General features: G+C 37.5%; 1 protein-coding gene across 4 annotated transcripts in view; it reads left to right on the forward strand.

The window, feature by feature from the left end:
• LOC408697 (KN motif and ankyrin repeat domain-containing protein 3) overlaps positions 1 to 14713 on the forward strand; it is a 48539-nt gene that overhangs the window by 26287 nt on the left and 7539 nt on the right. For 3 of the 4 annotated variants that reach the window (XM_006565861.3, XM_006565862.3, XM_016910886.2), the window contains exons 2-4: positions 355 to 474; positions 2292 to 2491; positions 2773 to 3001. In XM_006565861.3, the coding sequence (XP_006565924.2) occupies positions 429 to 474; positions 2292 to 2491; positions 2773 to 3001 (475 nt within the window). In that variant the 5' untranslated portion in view covers positions 355 to 428. Of the gene's footprint in view, positions 1 to 354; positions 475 to 2291; positions 2492 to 2772; positions 3002 to 9055; positions 9821 to 14713 lie in introns of those variants that run through there. The other variant, XM_006565863.3, reaches the window with a different exon arrangement.

Genomic DNA, 14713 nt, shown 5'->3' on the forward strand with positions numbered 1-14713 from the left:
ATTAGGAACGGAGAGATTTTCGCTGGAGAGAAAGAAGAGGAAAGAAGAGGGTCGAAGGTCCTCCTTGGAAGGGAGGGGAATTTTGACGCGATTCTGCCGATAGATACCAACAACAGTTAATGAAATTACCGGGAATCCTCGTTGTTCCTGGGAACAATGGTATAAATCGCCTCTTTGCGTGATAAATCTAAACGCTTCGTGATAAGACCGATCATTTGAACGATAAAAGGAGAGGGGATGAATAATAATTTTTCTCCATCGATTCCTGAAATTACAATTTTTATATCATGATTTATTCAACTTGTTGCAGATTTTGAATCGGAAGTTTAAAGGTTTCGCTGTTTTCGGTTTCAGAATGGTGAGGATGCCGGGAGACTGAGCGAGGAACAGCGGTGAAGCGGATAAGATCGAAAAGAGTTGGTGGAGAAATGGCTTTGACCGTCGTACCCTCGGCCCGCGTTTTCAATGGAAACGGTAATTAATAATGCAACAATCGTATCTTTAATAATAATAATGATAATTTATCTGAAAAAAACATGTTTCGTATTTATTTTGAAAATGGAACGAAATTTATGATCGTCTATCTGTATTGCGATTAATCAGAGATAAAGCGACGACCCGTTACTTTCTACTATCGCGTTAACAAATATAGAATGAAATCTTCGAATCACAGAACCTTGAACCTTGAGAGAAAAAACAAACGAATCGAACAGTCGGGGATCTCGTTCAAACAAAGATTTCTTATTCGCGTCGATCTAATTGGATAATTATCCGAAGAAAAGAAGAAAGGAAAAAATCGAGAAAGAGAGAGAAATGGTAATCGATAATAGTGATAGTTCATTAAGTCATTGCCACGTAGCTTGAACGGGCCGATATGACACGTAAATGGGATCCCCGCGCTGTTCTCGGCTAACGAACTTTGCCAGATTATTATTACCGTGCCTCTGGATGGCCGCCAATGGTTACAACATATTTCGGTTTACGCTTCGCGTCGGTCGTTACCCTCGCAACAATCAGCCTCTCGCGATGAACCACGATCGATTCCATCCAAAGATAGATCCTTTCTGATTGGATTCGATCGAAGAAATCTCTACGGCTCTCTTTTCTGGACAAATTCGACGATTAAATTTCTTTCGTTTGGTAATAAATTGGTAAACCTCGATGCGTTCTTTTTTTCAAAGATGAGAAGATCTATCCACCAAAGATGGATGCTAGAGCCAATATTTGGAGGATTAAATTTGATAAAAATGGATCTTGGTGGATTGTTTTTAAAAGATCACTTATTGAGAATCGATTCTATCCATCAAAAATAGATAGATAGATAGAGCCAATATTTGGAGAGTTAAATTTAGTTTAAATTTGATAAAAATGCATCTTGGTGGATTGTTTTTAAAAGATCACTTATTGAGAATCGATTCTATCCATCAAAGATGAATACTAGAACTAATATTTGAAGGATTAAATTTAGTTTAAATTTGGTAAAAATGCATCTTGGTGGATTGTTTTTAAAAGATCATTTATTAAGAATCGATTCTATCCATCAGAAATAAATGCTAGAGTCAAAATTAAATTTAATTTAAATTTGGTAAAAATGGATTGTTTTTAAATGATGACTTATTAAGAATCGATCCTATCCATCAGAAATAAATGTTAGAGTCAAAATTTGGAGGATTAAATTTAGTTTAAAAATGGATTGTTTTTAAAAGATGACTTATTGAGAATGTATTCTATCAAAAATAAATATTAGAGAAAATTTGGAGGATTAAATTGATTGAAATTTGATAAAAATGGTGCATTCTTTTTAAAAGATAGTTTCGATGAGAAACTATCAAAGATAGAATATTTTGGAATTAAATTTGGATTCAAAAATGGATAGCCTCGATGGATTCTTTTTTAAAAAGATGATCCGATAAGAAGCGCATTTTTCTTCCGGGCGTAATTGGGGTGCCGGTTTATGGGTTTAATTAAAATCATTGGTGGAAGAGCGGTTTATGACTTGATGCTCTGATTGCTCGCTGGAAGAATTGAAATAATTGCCGTTTGGATCGCGTCTGGGTTCTCCAATTTATCTAACTGTTTTGATCTCGATGCTATAAATCACGATTTATAGCATCGAGCTTCAGATACTACTACTTCTTCTTCTTCCTCTTCTTCTTCTTCTTCTTCTTCTTCCTCCTCTTCTTTCTCTTTCTTTTTTTTCCTTTTTTTTTTTTTTTTAAACAAAGTCAAAGACGTTTAAGCGATCGAGATAATCACACTTTTCTCTCTTCTCTCTGTACGCTTCCATCCAGTGGGGACGCAGGCCTACGTTTCCGGTTCAACAGGGTCGAAGTGCCTTTGCTGCCCTTACGGATACCACATCGATCTGGACTTCGTGCGTTACTGCGAGGCGGTCGCAGCGGGAAGCGCCGGGGACAGGTCGAGCATAGAGAGGCGCAAGAAAAGGGAACGTCGAAGGCAATGCCAGTCGATGGAGGTTCTTCTCGGTCTGGTAAATCGATCCGTTTCATTCCATAATTAAACTCAATCTCTAAGAACAATCCTCGATCGCCTTTCGATCGTTTCGAAATCGACTTTCAACGATAATTGGAAATTCTCTCGAAAATATTTCGAAAATTTCTCTGCAAATTTAAAACTGACCACGAGAAATAACGAATAATGTCCAACCTTGAAAAAGAGAGAGACATAATAAACGGCTGGGAGAGAGACGGACGAAGCTATGGACGAAGGTCGGTGAGTCGTAAATTTTCTCGGTATTTTTAATCGTTTTAGGTGAGTCCAGCCCTGGTTGGAATAGAGGCCGAACTGCCGAAAATACCGCAGGAAGCTGGGACGAATGGCGCGACGTCGTCCTCTTTGACGAGCCACGATAGGCGAGGAGGATGCACGCAGGAATCGCCGGCCCTCGATCTCAGCGACGTCGTGGGCGACTTCGAGGCGACCCTGAAGCGATCCACCAGGCCGAGCAAAACTTGCGATAAGCAGGAACGCACGGAGAACGGTGAGGCATTTTTGATGTTTCTTCAAAGATTTTTTTCGACGAGATAAGTGCTTCTTTCAAAGAATTTTTTTAAGAAAAAAAATTGGAACGGATTACGAGAACGGAAAAGAATTTTGCTTCTTTCGTTCAGATTTATTCAGATCCTTAAGGAAAGGCCTAATAAATTTTGGAAAGCGTAGATTTCTATGCAATACCATTCTTGCATATTTTACTTGGTGCAATCCGATTGTAAAAAAGTAGACCGAGCATTAAAGACTTTCTTTACGATCGTCTGCTGCAATCATCCCTCGACTTGCGAAAGAGAAATATATCCCCGATCGATCGAGATTATAATTCCATAACGGTGAAAGAATTTGAAGAAAAAGAGAAGAAAAAAGAGATCCGATAATTTCACGCATATTTGATTTCCTCGCGCTAAATCCGCTCGGCCATCTTTCGATTCTCTATGGCCCAATGACCTGCTACACAATAATACCGTAAAGAGAAATGCTTCCTTCACTTTTGACTCGCTGTTCTTACTAAAAATGCCACATACATCTGTTAAACAAATCTAATGAATTTTCTCCCCGTATCCTATTGAAATTTGTATTCGAATTTTAACGGAAAGAAGAAAAAGGAGACGAAACGAAACGAAGAAAAGGCGGGAAAATTTGAAATCGCGTATTATACATTTATATGCAGCGACGATTTCCTACGAATACCGAATGTGTATCGAGCGGCGGATTTGAAACACAGAGAACGCAACAACGGATCGTGTAATTACAGCCGACGTGGAATGCATGCGAGGGAATATGAAAATTTCTCTTTGTAATTTCTTACATACGGTTGCATACGAATCGCGTTTCCCGCATACTTGCTTATGTGTCGAGGATCCGTTTCGTTTCCGGATTTTTCATTCGGTTTCAAATGATGTAACGGATGCTTCTCTTTCGATTACGACGAGTCGACGCCTCCTTACGACTGCGAAAATCGAATAATTCGTTTCTTTCATCGTGTCCGCGATACGAACTACTTTTCCTTTACAACAGCTGCGGACAAGAAGAAATGTCTTAATTCTTTTCACTTTCTTGCCATTACATTTCTTTCCAATTTAGAAATTTATCTCGCGAGTGACTTAATTAAGATAATTAAGATAAATCCTTCTTTTTAATGTCACTTTAACTTTAATTTACTTTACTTTTAACTCTCTGAACATTATATATAAACAAGCTACAAGATATAATTAACAATCATTTGATCAAAAAAAATCATAGCAAAGAATGTATATTAATATATATGATCTAAATTTCGATACGCTTTGAACGAAGACAATCCTTTCGATTACATCTTATTTGTTGCAAAAACTCATCGAAAAAGAAGAAAAAAAGGAATCAAGGATAACCACTCTCGGTTCGTTGGCCCCCCGCGAACGATTCGGTTTCGCACGGTTTTCACTTTCGCTGAAACAAAGACGAAATCGGTTTTTGTCGACGGTTCGGTTTGACGAAACGAAACGAAACGAAACGAAACGAAATGCGAGGATCGGCTCGTTTCTCACGAGACGAGCTCGTGGTTGCACGCTCGTCCACAGGAAGATTCTCACGTTTCGCGACCCGATCCCTTCCCGCTCCCGTTTCCTGCGTCCTTATCTTCGACAATAGAATTCCTCTCGAAACGAGTTTTCCTCTCTTTGATTCCGCTCGTTGATAAATCACGAGGCAAAGTACGGGGATTTAACGCAATGAGAAGCGAGTAGGATAAAGCGGTGATGTACACAGTTTGTGAATTTAAGAAGCGTTCAAGATAAGTTTGTTGACGAGTCCATTAGTTATCGAAAGCAGCTAATTGCCAGCTAATTCTTCCTCGATATTTTCAGATTTGGAGGGAAAACTTGGATAAATAGAAATACGATTAACTTCCTCGACATCGAAGATATATTTTAAAAGTAGCGACTCCTCGAGTAGAATAAATTTATTATCTCGAGTTTTTTCGTTTCGAATCATTGATCAAGATTCTGGCAGTGAGAAATCTTATTAAATAGCCAGAAAAATATTCAAAGTGTCTTCGATGCGATCGATCATCGCGACTTATTATCCCGTCCACTTTATTATCTAATCTGTGTTATCGCGAGCTAATTCTTCTTTATATTTTTCAACAAATCAGAAAAATTCTTGCAGTATGAAATGCTATAACAAGTCAAAGGTGTCGTTTGAAATAGGTAGATTGTAAAATAAAATATTAGGATCTCGATTTTTTGGTTTCTAAGCTAATTCTTCTTTATATTTTTCGATAAATCAGAAAAATACTTGCAGTATGAAATGCTATAACAAATCAAAGGTGTCGTTTGAAATAGATAGATTGTAAAATAAAATATTAGGATCTCGATTTTTTGGTTTCTAAGCTAATTTTACTTTATATTTTTCTTAAATTTAAGAAATCAGAAAAATTCTTTCAATATGAAATGTTATAACGCATCAAAAGTGTCGTTTGAAATAGATTGTAAAATAAAATATTAGGATCTCGATTTTTTTTGTTTCTATAATTAAAAGATTCCTGGATTGATAGTTTTCAAAATGTTCAAACTGCCTTCAAAGCGATCGATCGTCAGAATTCACTTCACCGGCTTTATTATCTAATCCACGTTATCGCAACCATGTTATATTCTCAAACTCAGGAAAAATTTGACAAGCATGGAAAGATACGATTAACTTCTTCAATTAGTCATCAAAGTTTCCTTTAAAATAAAATATCACTACTCCAATTTTTCGTTTCTAATATTTAAAAGATTGTGAAAATAAAAAATTCTATAATAGCCAGAAAAACCTTCAAACTGCAAAGCGATCGATCATTAGAATTCACTTAGAAAACCACTTTATTATCTAATCTATGTTATCGCAAATTAACTAATTGTTCCTTACATAAACTTCTTCAAAAACACACATTTTCCATAATAGTTAGTCAAGTTAAAATAAAATATTACTATCCTAATTTTTTGTTTCAATAATATTAAAAGAAAATGAGAAATTCTATAAAGTAGCCAGATAAATCTTCAAATTATCTTCAAAACGATCGACCGTCAGAATTTCATTCCACCGACTTTATTTTATTTATTATCTAATCTATGTTATCACAAATTAACTAATTGTTTCTTACATAAACTTCTTCAAAAACACCATTTCCGAATGAAATAACGATTAGTCAAAATAATATATAAATAAATAAAATATTACTTTTCCAATTTTCTGTTTCAATAATATTTAAAGAAAATGAGAAATTCTCTGAAATAATTTCAAGCTACCTTCAAAGCAATCATCAGAATTCATCTCACCGATTTTATTTTATTTATTATCTAATCTATGTTATCACATATATTAACTAATTATTCCTTACATAAACTTCTTCAAAAACACCGTTTCCTATGAAATAACTATGAAATTAGTCAAGTTAAAATATATAATGAAATATATAAATAAAATATTACTTTTCCAATTCTGTTTCAATTTCCCCACATTTTCTGTTTCAATAATATTAAAATAAAATTCTACGAAACAACGAGAAAAATCTTGAAACTGCCTTCAAAACGATCGACCATCAGAATTCCATCCCATCCATTAATCTAATCCACGTTGCGCTTAATAAAGCGGAGTCCCGGCGTTAAGTAATCGCGAGGGAGGAACGAATTGCTCGATACAGTTTCCGCGGTGAATAAATGGCGAATCGCGTTGATCGCGGACCCGGTTGTAAATCGCTGTTTAAAGATAGGCAGGCGAGCTCGTTCCTCCTCGAAAGAGTCGAAAGAGTCTGCGCGGTCGGAACGCGTGAGCGGGAAGTCGGCGGTGCGTGGCTGGAACCACCTGCTTCCGGTGGCGAGTGGCGTCGCGTCGGTTGCCTCTTCAACGGCACCTGTGCGTCGTTGCACCCCGCTGCGTGCCACGCTGCGTGCCCTACGACCCGAAAGAATCGCTCGCCCCCGATTTTTCGTGACAACCGGCCGCCGGATGCCGGCAAATCGGGATTCCACGAACGGAATCGATCTTTCCTCTTCCATTTCTTTCTTTTTTTTTTCGTCTATTTCCTTTTTTTCTCTCTTTCTTCCCGCGTTATTCACGTTATGCACGTAAACTTTTTTTGAAATTATTGGAAATTATTCGAGAGGTCGAAAATAAGTCGAAGGACGATTATTTGACGAATGAAATTTATTATTATTTTTTTTAGAAGGTGAATAATTAGTTGATGAAATTGAACAGTAATGTTTTTAAGTATAATTTGTATAAACTTTTGAAGTTGGAAGCGAAATTTCTCACGATGGTATTTCAGTTTTTGGAAATAATTAATCTCGATGGTTTAAATTTAATATTATAGCCAATATGTTCGATTATTTTTTATTAAATCGATTTCATTAAGAGTGATGTTATTGAACTTGTTTCTTTGTATAGTGTTCTTCGCAGGGTAGAAAAGATTGGATTATTTCCTGCCATATTTCGTTCTCTTTATGAATGAACATACGGTGTGACGTATATTTAATTTATTTCCAGTTTGAAGTATTCTCGAGTATTTAAGAATTGTGCCTGTCCAATTCTTTTCTATGTATACGAATCGTGAACGAATTTTACTATTCCCGATACGCGATAATTTGAAAAGAGAGGCAATTAAAAATTCCTCCGCCATTCTTTTACATATCACAATTTAATCGAGACGAGTAACACGCTCGTAAATCTAACACGAAACACGATTTTCTCTCGGTAACAGGATTCTTCGAAGCATCCCAACTTTTCGCGAAAGTGCGTCAAATCGGACTAACACGCTTCATTAGGAGCTCGATTGCTTCTGTGAAACTCTTCGAATAATATATAATTCTGAGAGACAGCTCATCTGTAAAAACTCGAAATTTCGAAAATTCTTTTCAAACTTCTTAACGATTGGGGAAATGATCGATTTCGTTCGATTGTTAACATTAAATCAAACTGTTTTAACAATAAGTTAGAATAGTTGGAAGTAGAAAGTAGAGAAAAAAACCGAAAGATTCCGCGATCCTCGTAATTTCGCTTTTGCGTGACACGAAGATTGCATGCGCGCGCGCGTTCCTCTCGAGATGGTAATCGAAGTTTCGCAGCGGAACAACATCCTATTTAACTTCCCTTTAACTCTTCTTTCCGTTGAATGAAATCCATTCCTTTATTCCTAACGTCTTCGAATATTAATTAAATTCCTTTAAATTTTCCACTCGATGAATCTCCATCCATCTCTCAAAAAAAAAAGTTTCGCGCGAAAATAACATAGAATATGCGGCACGAATTGGAGGACCTTAAGTCCAAAAATATATCGAAGAAGATCTGGCGAGATGGAAATAAGAAGATGGACATTCTCCTCGGCGAGCCACTACTCTATTTAACTCGATTTGGAAAGTTACGATGACGTGAGTTCATCGTGAAACCGACCATTCTGGTGCTGCAACCTTGTCGTGAGCAAGGTGGTCGCATATGGCTGCGTGCACCTGTTCTAAACGTACGCGCAACTGTCGCAACCGTTCTCCAAGAGGGTGGCCTCTGAAATTCCAAGCCGAGAGAGAGAGAGAGAGAGAGAAGGAACGTGGCGGTGACGAAAATAATGGAAATTAACCAAGGAAACGCCGAAGTGAGGATAAACACGTAACTTTTTCCAATGTTTGTAATGAAAATTTTTATTCCACGCGTACATATATAAACTCGTACTCTTTTGATCGAACGATTGCGCCACCGTGTTTGTTTATACGACACGTCGTTTAACACGGTGCGGTTGAACTAGATCGCTCGAGCCACCTCGAGTTTGTTATTTTTGTTCCTCGGGGAGACGCGGGGCTTCTCACTCTCCTTGCAAACATCTCGATCGAGAAATTAATAAAACTTGCTCTTACATGTTCGAAATTCAAATTTATTTAATCTCTCGATTGCATCGATCATTCGAATAAATCTCGGAGGAAAACTCTTTCTGGTTGATCGATGAGACACGACCTTCTTCGATATCTCTCTGTCAAGGTCTCCTCTTATCGAGAACTGATTCTGATTCTCTTCACTTCCGCGAATCTATCAGAACGGTGGCGCGTATCGAAGAAGCGAGTCGAGATCTGAAGGAAGGGCGAAGGTATTAATTTTTTTTCTACAACAACGCGCGGATTAAGAAATCGACGACGACGGTGTGCACACGCGCGCATACACACGCACACAACAGCGACGGTTTACACACCGTGACGGCGGGCAAAGAACAGCAGGAGAAGAGGCACATTTCCCCTCTCCATTCACCTCTTCGACGAGTAGTCGGAGTCCTGGTTGGCTATAGCCCAGAGTTCACAGTCAAACGCAAACAGTGGCCGCGGCAAAACAGATCGTGGCGCGAATGCACGAAAAATCGGCGTTGTTGCGGCACGCGATCGGATCGGCAACCAGATCGGCGGCGATCGGTCGCTCCGATTTTTCCATTCTTCATCGCGATTTCCCTAATCGCGGCGTCCATGCGAGATCGATGACCGATCGATGATGAACGAACGAACGAACGAAATTTAACGAGGAACGCTTTCCAGACTTATCATCATCATCATCCTTTTCGACATCGCAGTTTTCTCGAATGTAATCGGGTGATCATCGAGGTGACGGTCGAAAGTGCTTACGAAAAAGGAAAGAAAAAAGATTGAAGAAGAAGCGGATGGATGATAAATTGAAGTTTTCCACGCGTTGAATAAAATTGATTGATCGATTCTCGCGCATCGGTACGAAAGTGAGTGGATCAATTCGAGCGAGATGGGGGTGAAGAATTTTATCATGAAGAGGATACCGTTCTGCAAGATGAAAGCGAAGAGGAAATATCGTAAGCCACGTCATTTTCTTCTCTTCTTCGTCCTCCTCGTTATACAATCGATGGAAAAATTTCGAGTTGATATATCATCGAGTTGATATTATAATAATAATAACAACAACAACAATAATAATAATCTCTCTTAAAAACCTCTCTCGAAATTCTGATTCTGTTTTTCTGCGCTGTATCTAAGTTATCGGGACGATAACGAAATTCTTACGTCACGATTTTCACTCCACGGGTCGTGTTTTTACATAAATTATCGCCTCCTGTTTGCATTCGTATCGTGTATTCGCTACCTAGAACTCGAGCTTCGTGCATTACTTTCGTAGATAGTAGAGAGAGAAGAGAAGAGACACGCGTTCGTTTCATCGAGTCAACGGTAATTAAAAGATACCGTGATCCGAAGGTCAGAGTGAATTTCATTATCATCGCGATAACCATAATCCTCGTGCTGTGCTTCCTCGTGTCGCTTTCGATCGCTTTGACCCCTGCACAGAAATTCGTAATCTCTTTCTTCTTTCTCTCTTCTTCTGGGAGAGGAAAGGAAGAAAGTGGGAGAAACCGTTCAATTAAGAGTATTTCACCATTCAGATTATATCGAAACGAGCGAAAGAATATTAGTTCGAGTGTATCGAGATGATACACTCCCCTCTCTTCGCGAATTTCTCCAATCATATTTTTGATCATCGTCAAAATTTCTCGAAACGCGATCGTTCGATCATCTTTCCTTCTTAATTAAAGCATTTCTCGAAATACTGGATAATTGATCTGGAAAAAGGAAGGTTTAATTATCGCGAAAGATAAAAAGAGAGAGAGAGAGAGCATCGAGAAGCTGCGTTCCTTTTTGACTCGACTTTCACGACGTCCAACGACGGACTCTTCGTTTCGTTTTTTTCCGCGGAATGCAACGCTCGTTGTTTCTAATTCCACATGTTGAACGCGGCCGAGAAACCAGCTCGCTCCATATAAAGGGGGACGTAACGATTACGCGCCATTATTTACATGACGTTCGTGCATCGTTCGCGTTGTCACGACAAGAGACTCTCGCGTGAGTATCGTGTCCAACCCCTTTTAAGGATATTCGCCTCGCGGATGACGGCTTAACGCGGCCGACTTCGCGGGGAAATTTTTCATGGACGCATAGATCGCGTGTCTCCGCGATTTCTAAAGTTCCGCCGTCTCGATCGATTCTGTCGAAACAGATCGAATCAGGAAGTGAAGTTCGAGAGGAAATTCTTCGAGTATTCCACGATTTCGATCAATTTGGAAATTTTCCACCGATCTTTTTATTCCATTTTCGAATTATTCGAAGAAAAATTTACGTGAATCAAATGTAATTATAAATGATTTTTGAAATTTTTCGTAGGCAGAGAAGTTGAAAATTGTAGAAAGAAACGTAAGATTTTCGAAACGATTGGAATGGAATAAAGAAGAAGAAACGTGCGCGGATTTATGAGTGTTTGCCGAGAGATTAAGGCGTTTAAATTCATGGATTCAACAGGGATTGATCGATAACGAACAAAGTTTGTGCGGATTATTTTTTTCTTTCTCTCTAGACGCATAATTTACTTCCAACTGTTTCTGATAATAATACTTGGTATGAAATTTATTCATAGTCGATTATTATTTCGATCGAATTGGAGAAATTTATTTTTCTTCCCTTCTTTCTGCCAGATTAAATATCATCTCTTTGAGAGAAAGGGAAGAATATCTCGATACTTTCGTTTTTCCCCGATGAACTTGTAGGCGTAGCCTTAAAAAGCCGTATTATGCCTCGAGTAGAAAACAATCGCAGATAAAGTGAGCGAGCCTCCGTAATTCCGTATCCTGAAAAAGGTCAACGAGATAGTCCCAGATTCCTGAAGAGTCTCGACTCGGTTAAACTTGCGACTCTGTTCAACTCGGTTCCGGACAAAACCGATAAATTTAATAAAACTATGTGTCCATTGCACGATCCAAAATTCGTTCCAATTGTACCGTGGCCAAAGTAATTTTAAACACGTCGTTCGTGATCCTAAAACAGCGGTGACTTGCAACAGTAGTTTCAGAGGAGAAACCGAGGCGAATCTTAAGCGTATTTTAAATTACGCGTTGAAAACGGGGAAAACGAGTTATGAACGTCTTATTTTTTTTTTTTTTTTTTCATCCCAACGCGTCTCGAATCCAATTTTTCCAACCGATGTCTTTCCTTTTTATTATACCACGCTATTCTATTCTCAAATTATCCAAAGAAAAAAAGTTACGTAAATTAACGAGAATCTCTTATTTATTTTAATTCCTCGAAATTGAAGAAGCACGTTCCTTTTTTTCTTCTATTTCGAATCAATTCGATCGAGATATTTATCTTTGACGCTTATTAATTTCTAATTAATGAAAAGAAATTAACAAACTAAAATTAACTCTGTAAAAGAACTTTGTCCTTTTGGATTACAAAATATTCGAAATTAATCAAAGTCTCTTCTTATTGAATAATATGTAAACGATTTTCACGATTTAAATACCTTATCGATGGATGGATGCTTTGGCATTAGACGTTTTTTGAATAGGCACGTGCGTCAAACGTCTGCTCCTTTGTTGCCTCGATCCGTTTTCATGCGCTCCCTTGCGCAACGATCAATTAAAGAAGGAAAAATTGAACGAACAACGGTGCAGGTGAACACGAACATCTTGCGCAACTCGCGCTCCTTTCGCGCGGAAAAGGGTATTGTTCTGGGCGAGAATTGAGAACCCGGCTCGGTATTCTTTTGAACTTTGGTGTACACGTGAATTTTTTTTGGTCTTTCAAAAAGAAAAAAGCTCGTTAATTGTAAATAATTCGTGTACCAATTTTATAAATAACGAATGAGAAAAGAATCTCGTCGATTCTGCTACGAATGTTCGAACAATCTTCAAAGTCCATCCTTGCATTTCCTTGCTTTTCCTAGCATCGTGTCAAAAAAAAAAAAAAAAAAATGTTGGTTGAACGGAGTAAGTTGAATCTCCGAACTTTCTCGAGGGTGAAAGTTGGCGGATATTGTGCCCAAATCGAAGGATTCTTTCGCCCATGCCCGAGGCACGATATTCCGTGTCGTAAACGACTCGTGACTTTAAACTTGCCGCCAACTAAATTACCTATCGATGGTAAAAAAGGGTAAAAAATAAATTTTCTCAAAAGTAACGGGAATGTCGTAAATCTGTCAATGCTCGTGATATACAGCTTACAGTATGATTGGTTGACATATTGCTAGGTGCGCGTTGACGCGTTAACGCGTTAATTCAATTTCATGTATCGGAAGCAAGAATAGTTTTGAATCGGTAGAAAAGCGAGGATGTTGAAATGCAAAATATCTTTCGCATAAAAAGAAAGAAAGATCAAGCATCGTTCGACGTTCGATTTTTTCACAGAGTGGAATACGAGGTTATAAATATATCCAATAATTTTTTTTTTTTTTTGCAATATGTCGTTTTTTCAATGATATTCAAATAATCTTTCAATATATATATATATATATACCAAGAGCACGACCTTAAGTGTCAACGACACGACCTCAATAACCACGTCGAATGACCTTGCGTATCAATTATATACGACCGCAATGATCCCGATCACCTTTTCTAACTTTTTTACGACCTCGACTTCGGGAAGGACTGCGAGAGAAGACCTTTATTCGCTCGTCCAACGTATCGCTCCATTGCTTTCGTTGATCGATCATCGATGAAAATCTATCAAAGCGTAATACTATATTGTTTTCTATCGAACAGAAACGAAAAGAAGAAAAAAAAAAAGAATACGAGAATACACACAGTGTGAAATCTGAAAAACTGTAAAAACTTGAAAAACACGTTTCTGTGCTTTCGACCGTTTAATCATATCGACGTAATTCATCCGTGTGATGCGTTACTCGTCCTGCGTAACATTTAATTAAGAACGTTAAATATTTCCACCCTTTCTATCCTTGATCAAAAATCATCCACTCTCTTTTTCAAATTCGTTTATTATCTCGATCAAAATATTTACCCTGATCTTAATCTTAACATAATCATCGTCCAGATAAAAAAAAGAAATAGCTCCAATGGCAATTTTCGAATAGGAGGATGAACATTTATTATTATTATTATCAGCGACAAAAATATTCGTACATTGCAAATTTTCTCGAGTGTGGAAGTAATTAAGTATCGAACGTCAAATATTTCCACCCTTTCTATCCTTGATTAAAAATCATCCACTCTCCTTTTCAAATTCGTTTATTATCTCGATCAAAATATTTACCCTGATCTTAATCTTAACATAATCATCGTCCAGATAAAAAAAGAAATAGCTCCAATGGCAATTTTCGAATAGGAAGATGAACATTTATTATTATTATCAATCCAACAAAAATATTCGTTGCAAATAACAAATTTTTTCGAGTGTGGAAGTAATTAAGTATTGAACGTCAAATATTTCCACCCTTTCCTTATCAAAAATCATCCACTCTCTTTCTCAAATTCGTTTATTATCTCGATCAAAATATATACCTGATCTTAATCTTAACATTTCTTTCCTCATTCATCGCCCAGATAAAAAAAGAAATAGCTCCAATGGCAATTTTCGAATAGGAGGATGAACATTATTATTATTATTATCAACGACGAAAAATATTCGTACGTTGCAAATTTTCTCGAGTGTGGAAGTTACGCTCGAAATATTTCTATCTAATTTATATCGTGGAATATCGATTCGTTCATTAACGAATGAAATATATTGCTTTGCTCCCCGTTAATTTGATCAAACGATAAATTTGCTCGCGCGTATACACGCGTGTGTATGAATGTGTGTACGAGTGGATGGAAAATAGCGAGAGAGAAAATATTTAAATTACTATGATAACAGCGAAACGTTCATTTCGTTGTTAAATTGTAATTCCGTATTAGAAAATTTCT

Source organism: Apis mellifera, linkage group LG2 (assembly GCF_003254395.2).
Source record: "Apis mellifera strain DH4 linkage group LG2, Amel_HAv3.1, whole genome shotgun sequence".
In the NCBI taxonomy this organism is placed as follows: domain Eukaryota; kingdom Metazoa; phylum Arthropoda; class Insecta; order Hymenoptera; family Apidae; genus Apis; species Apis mellifera.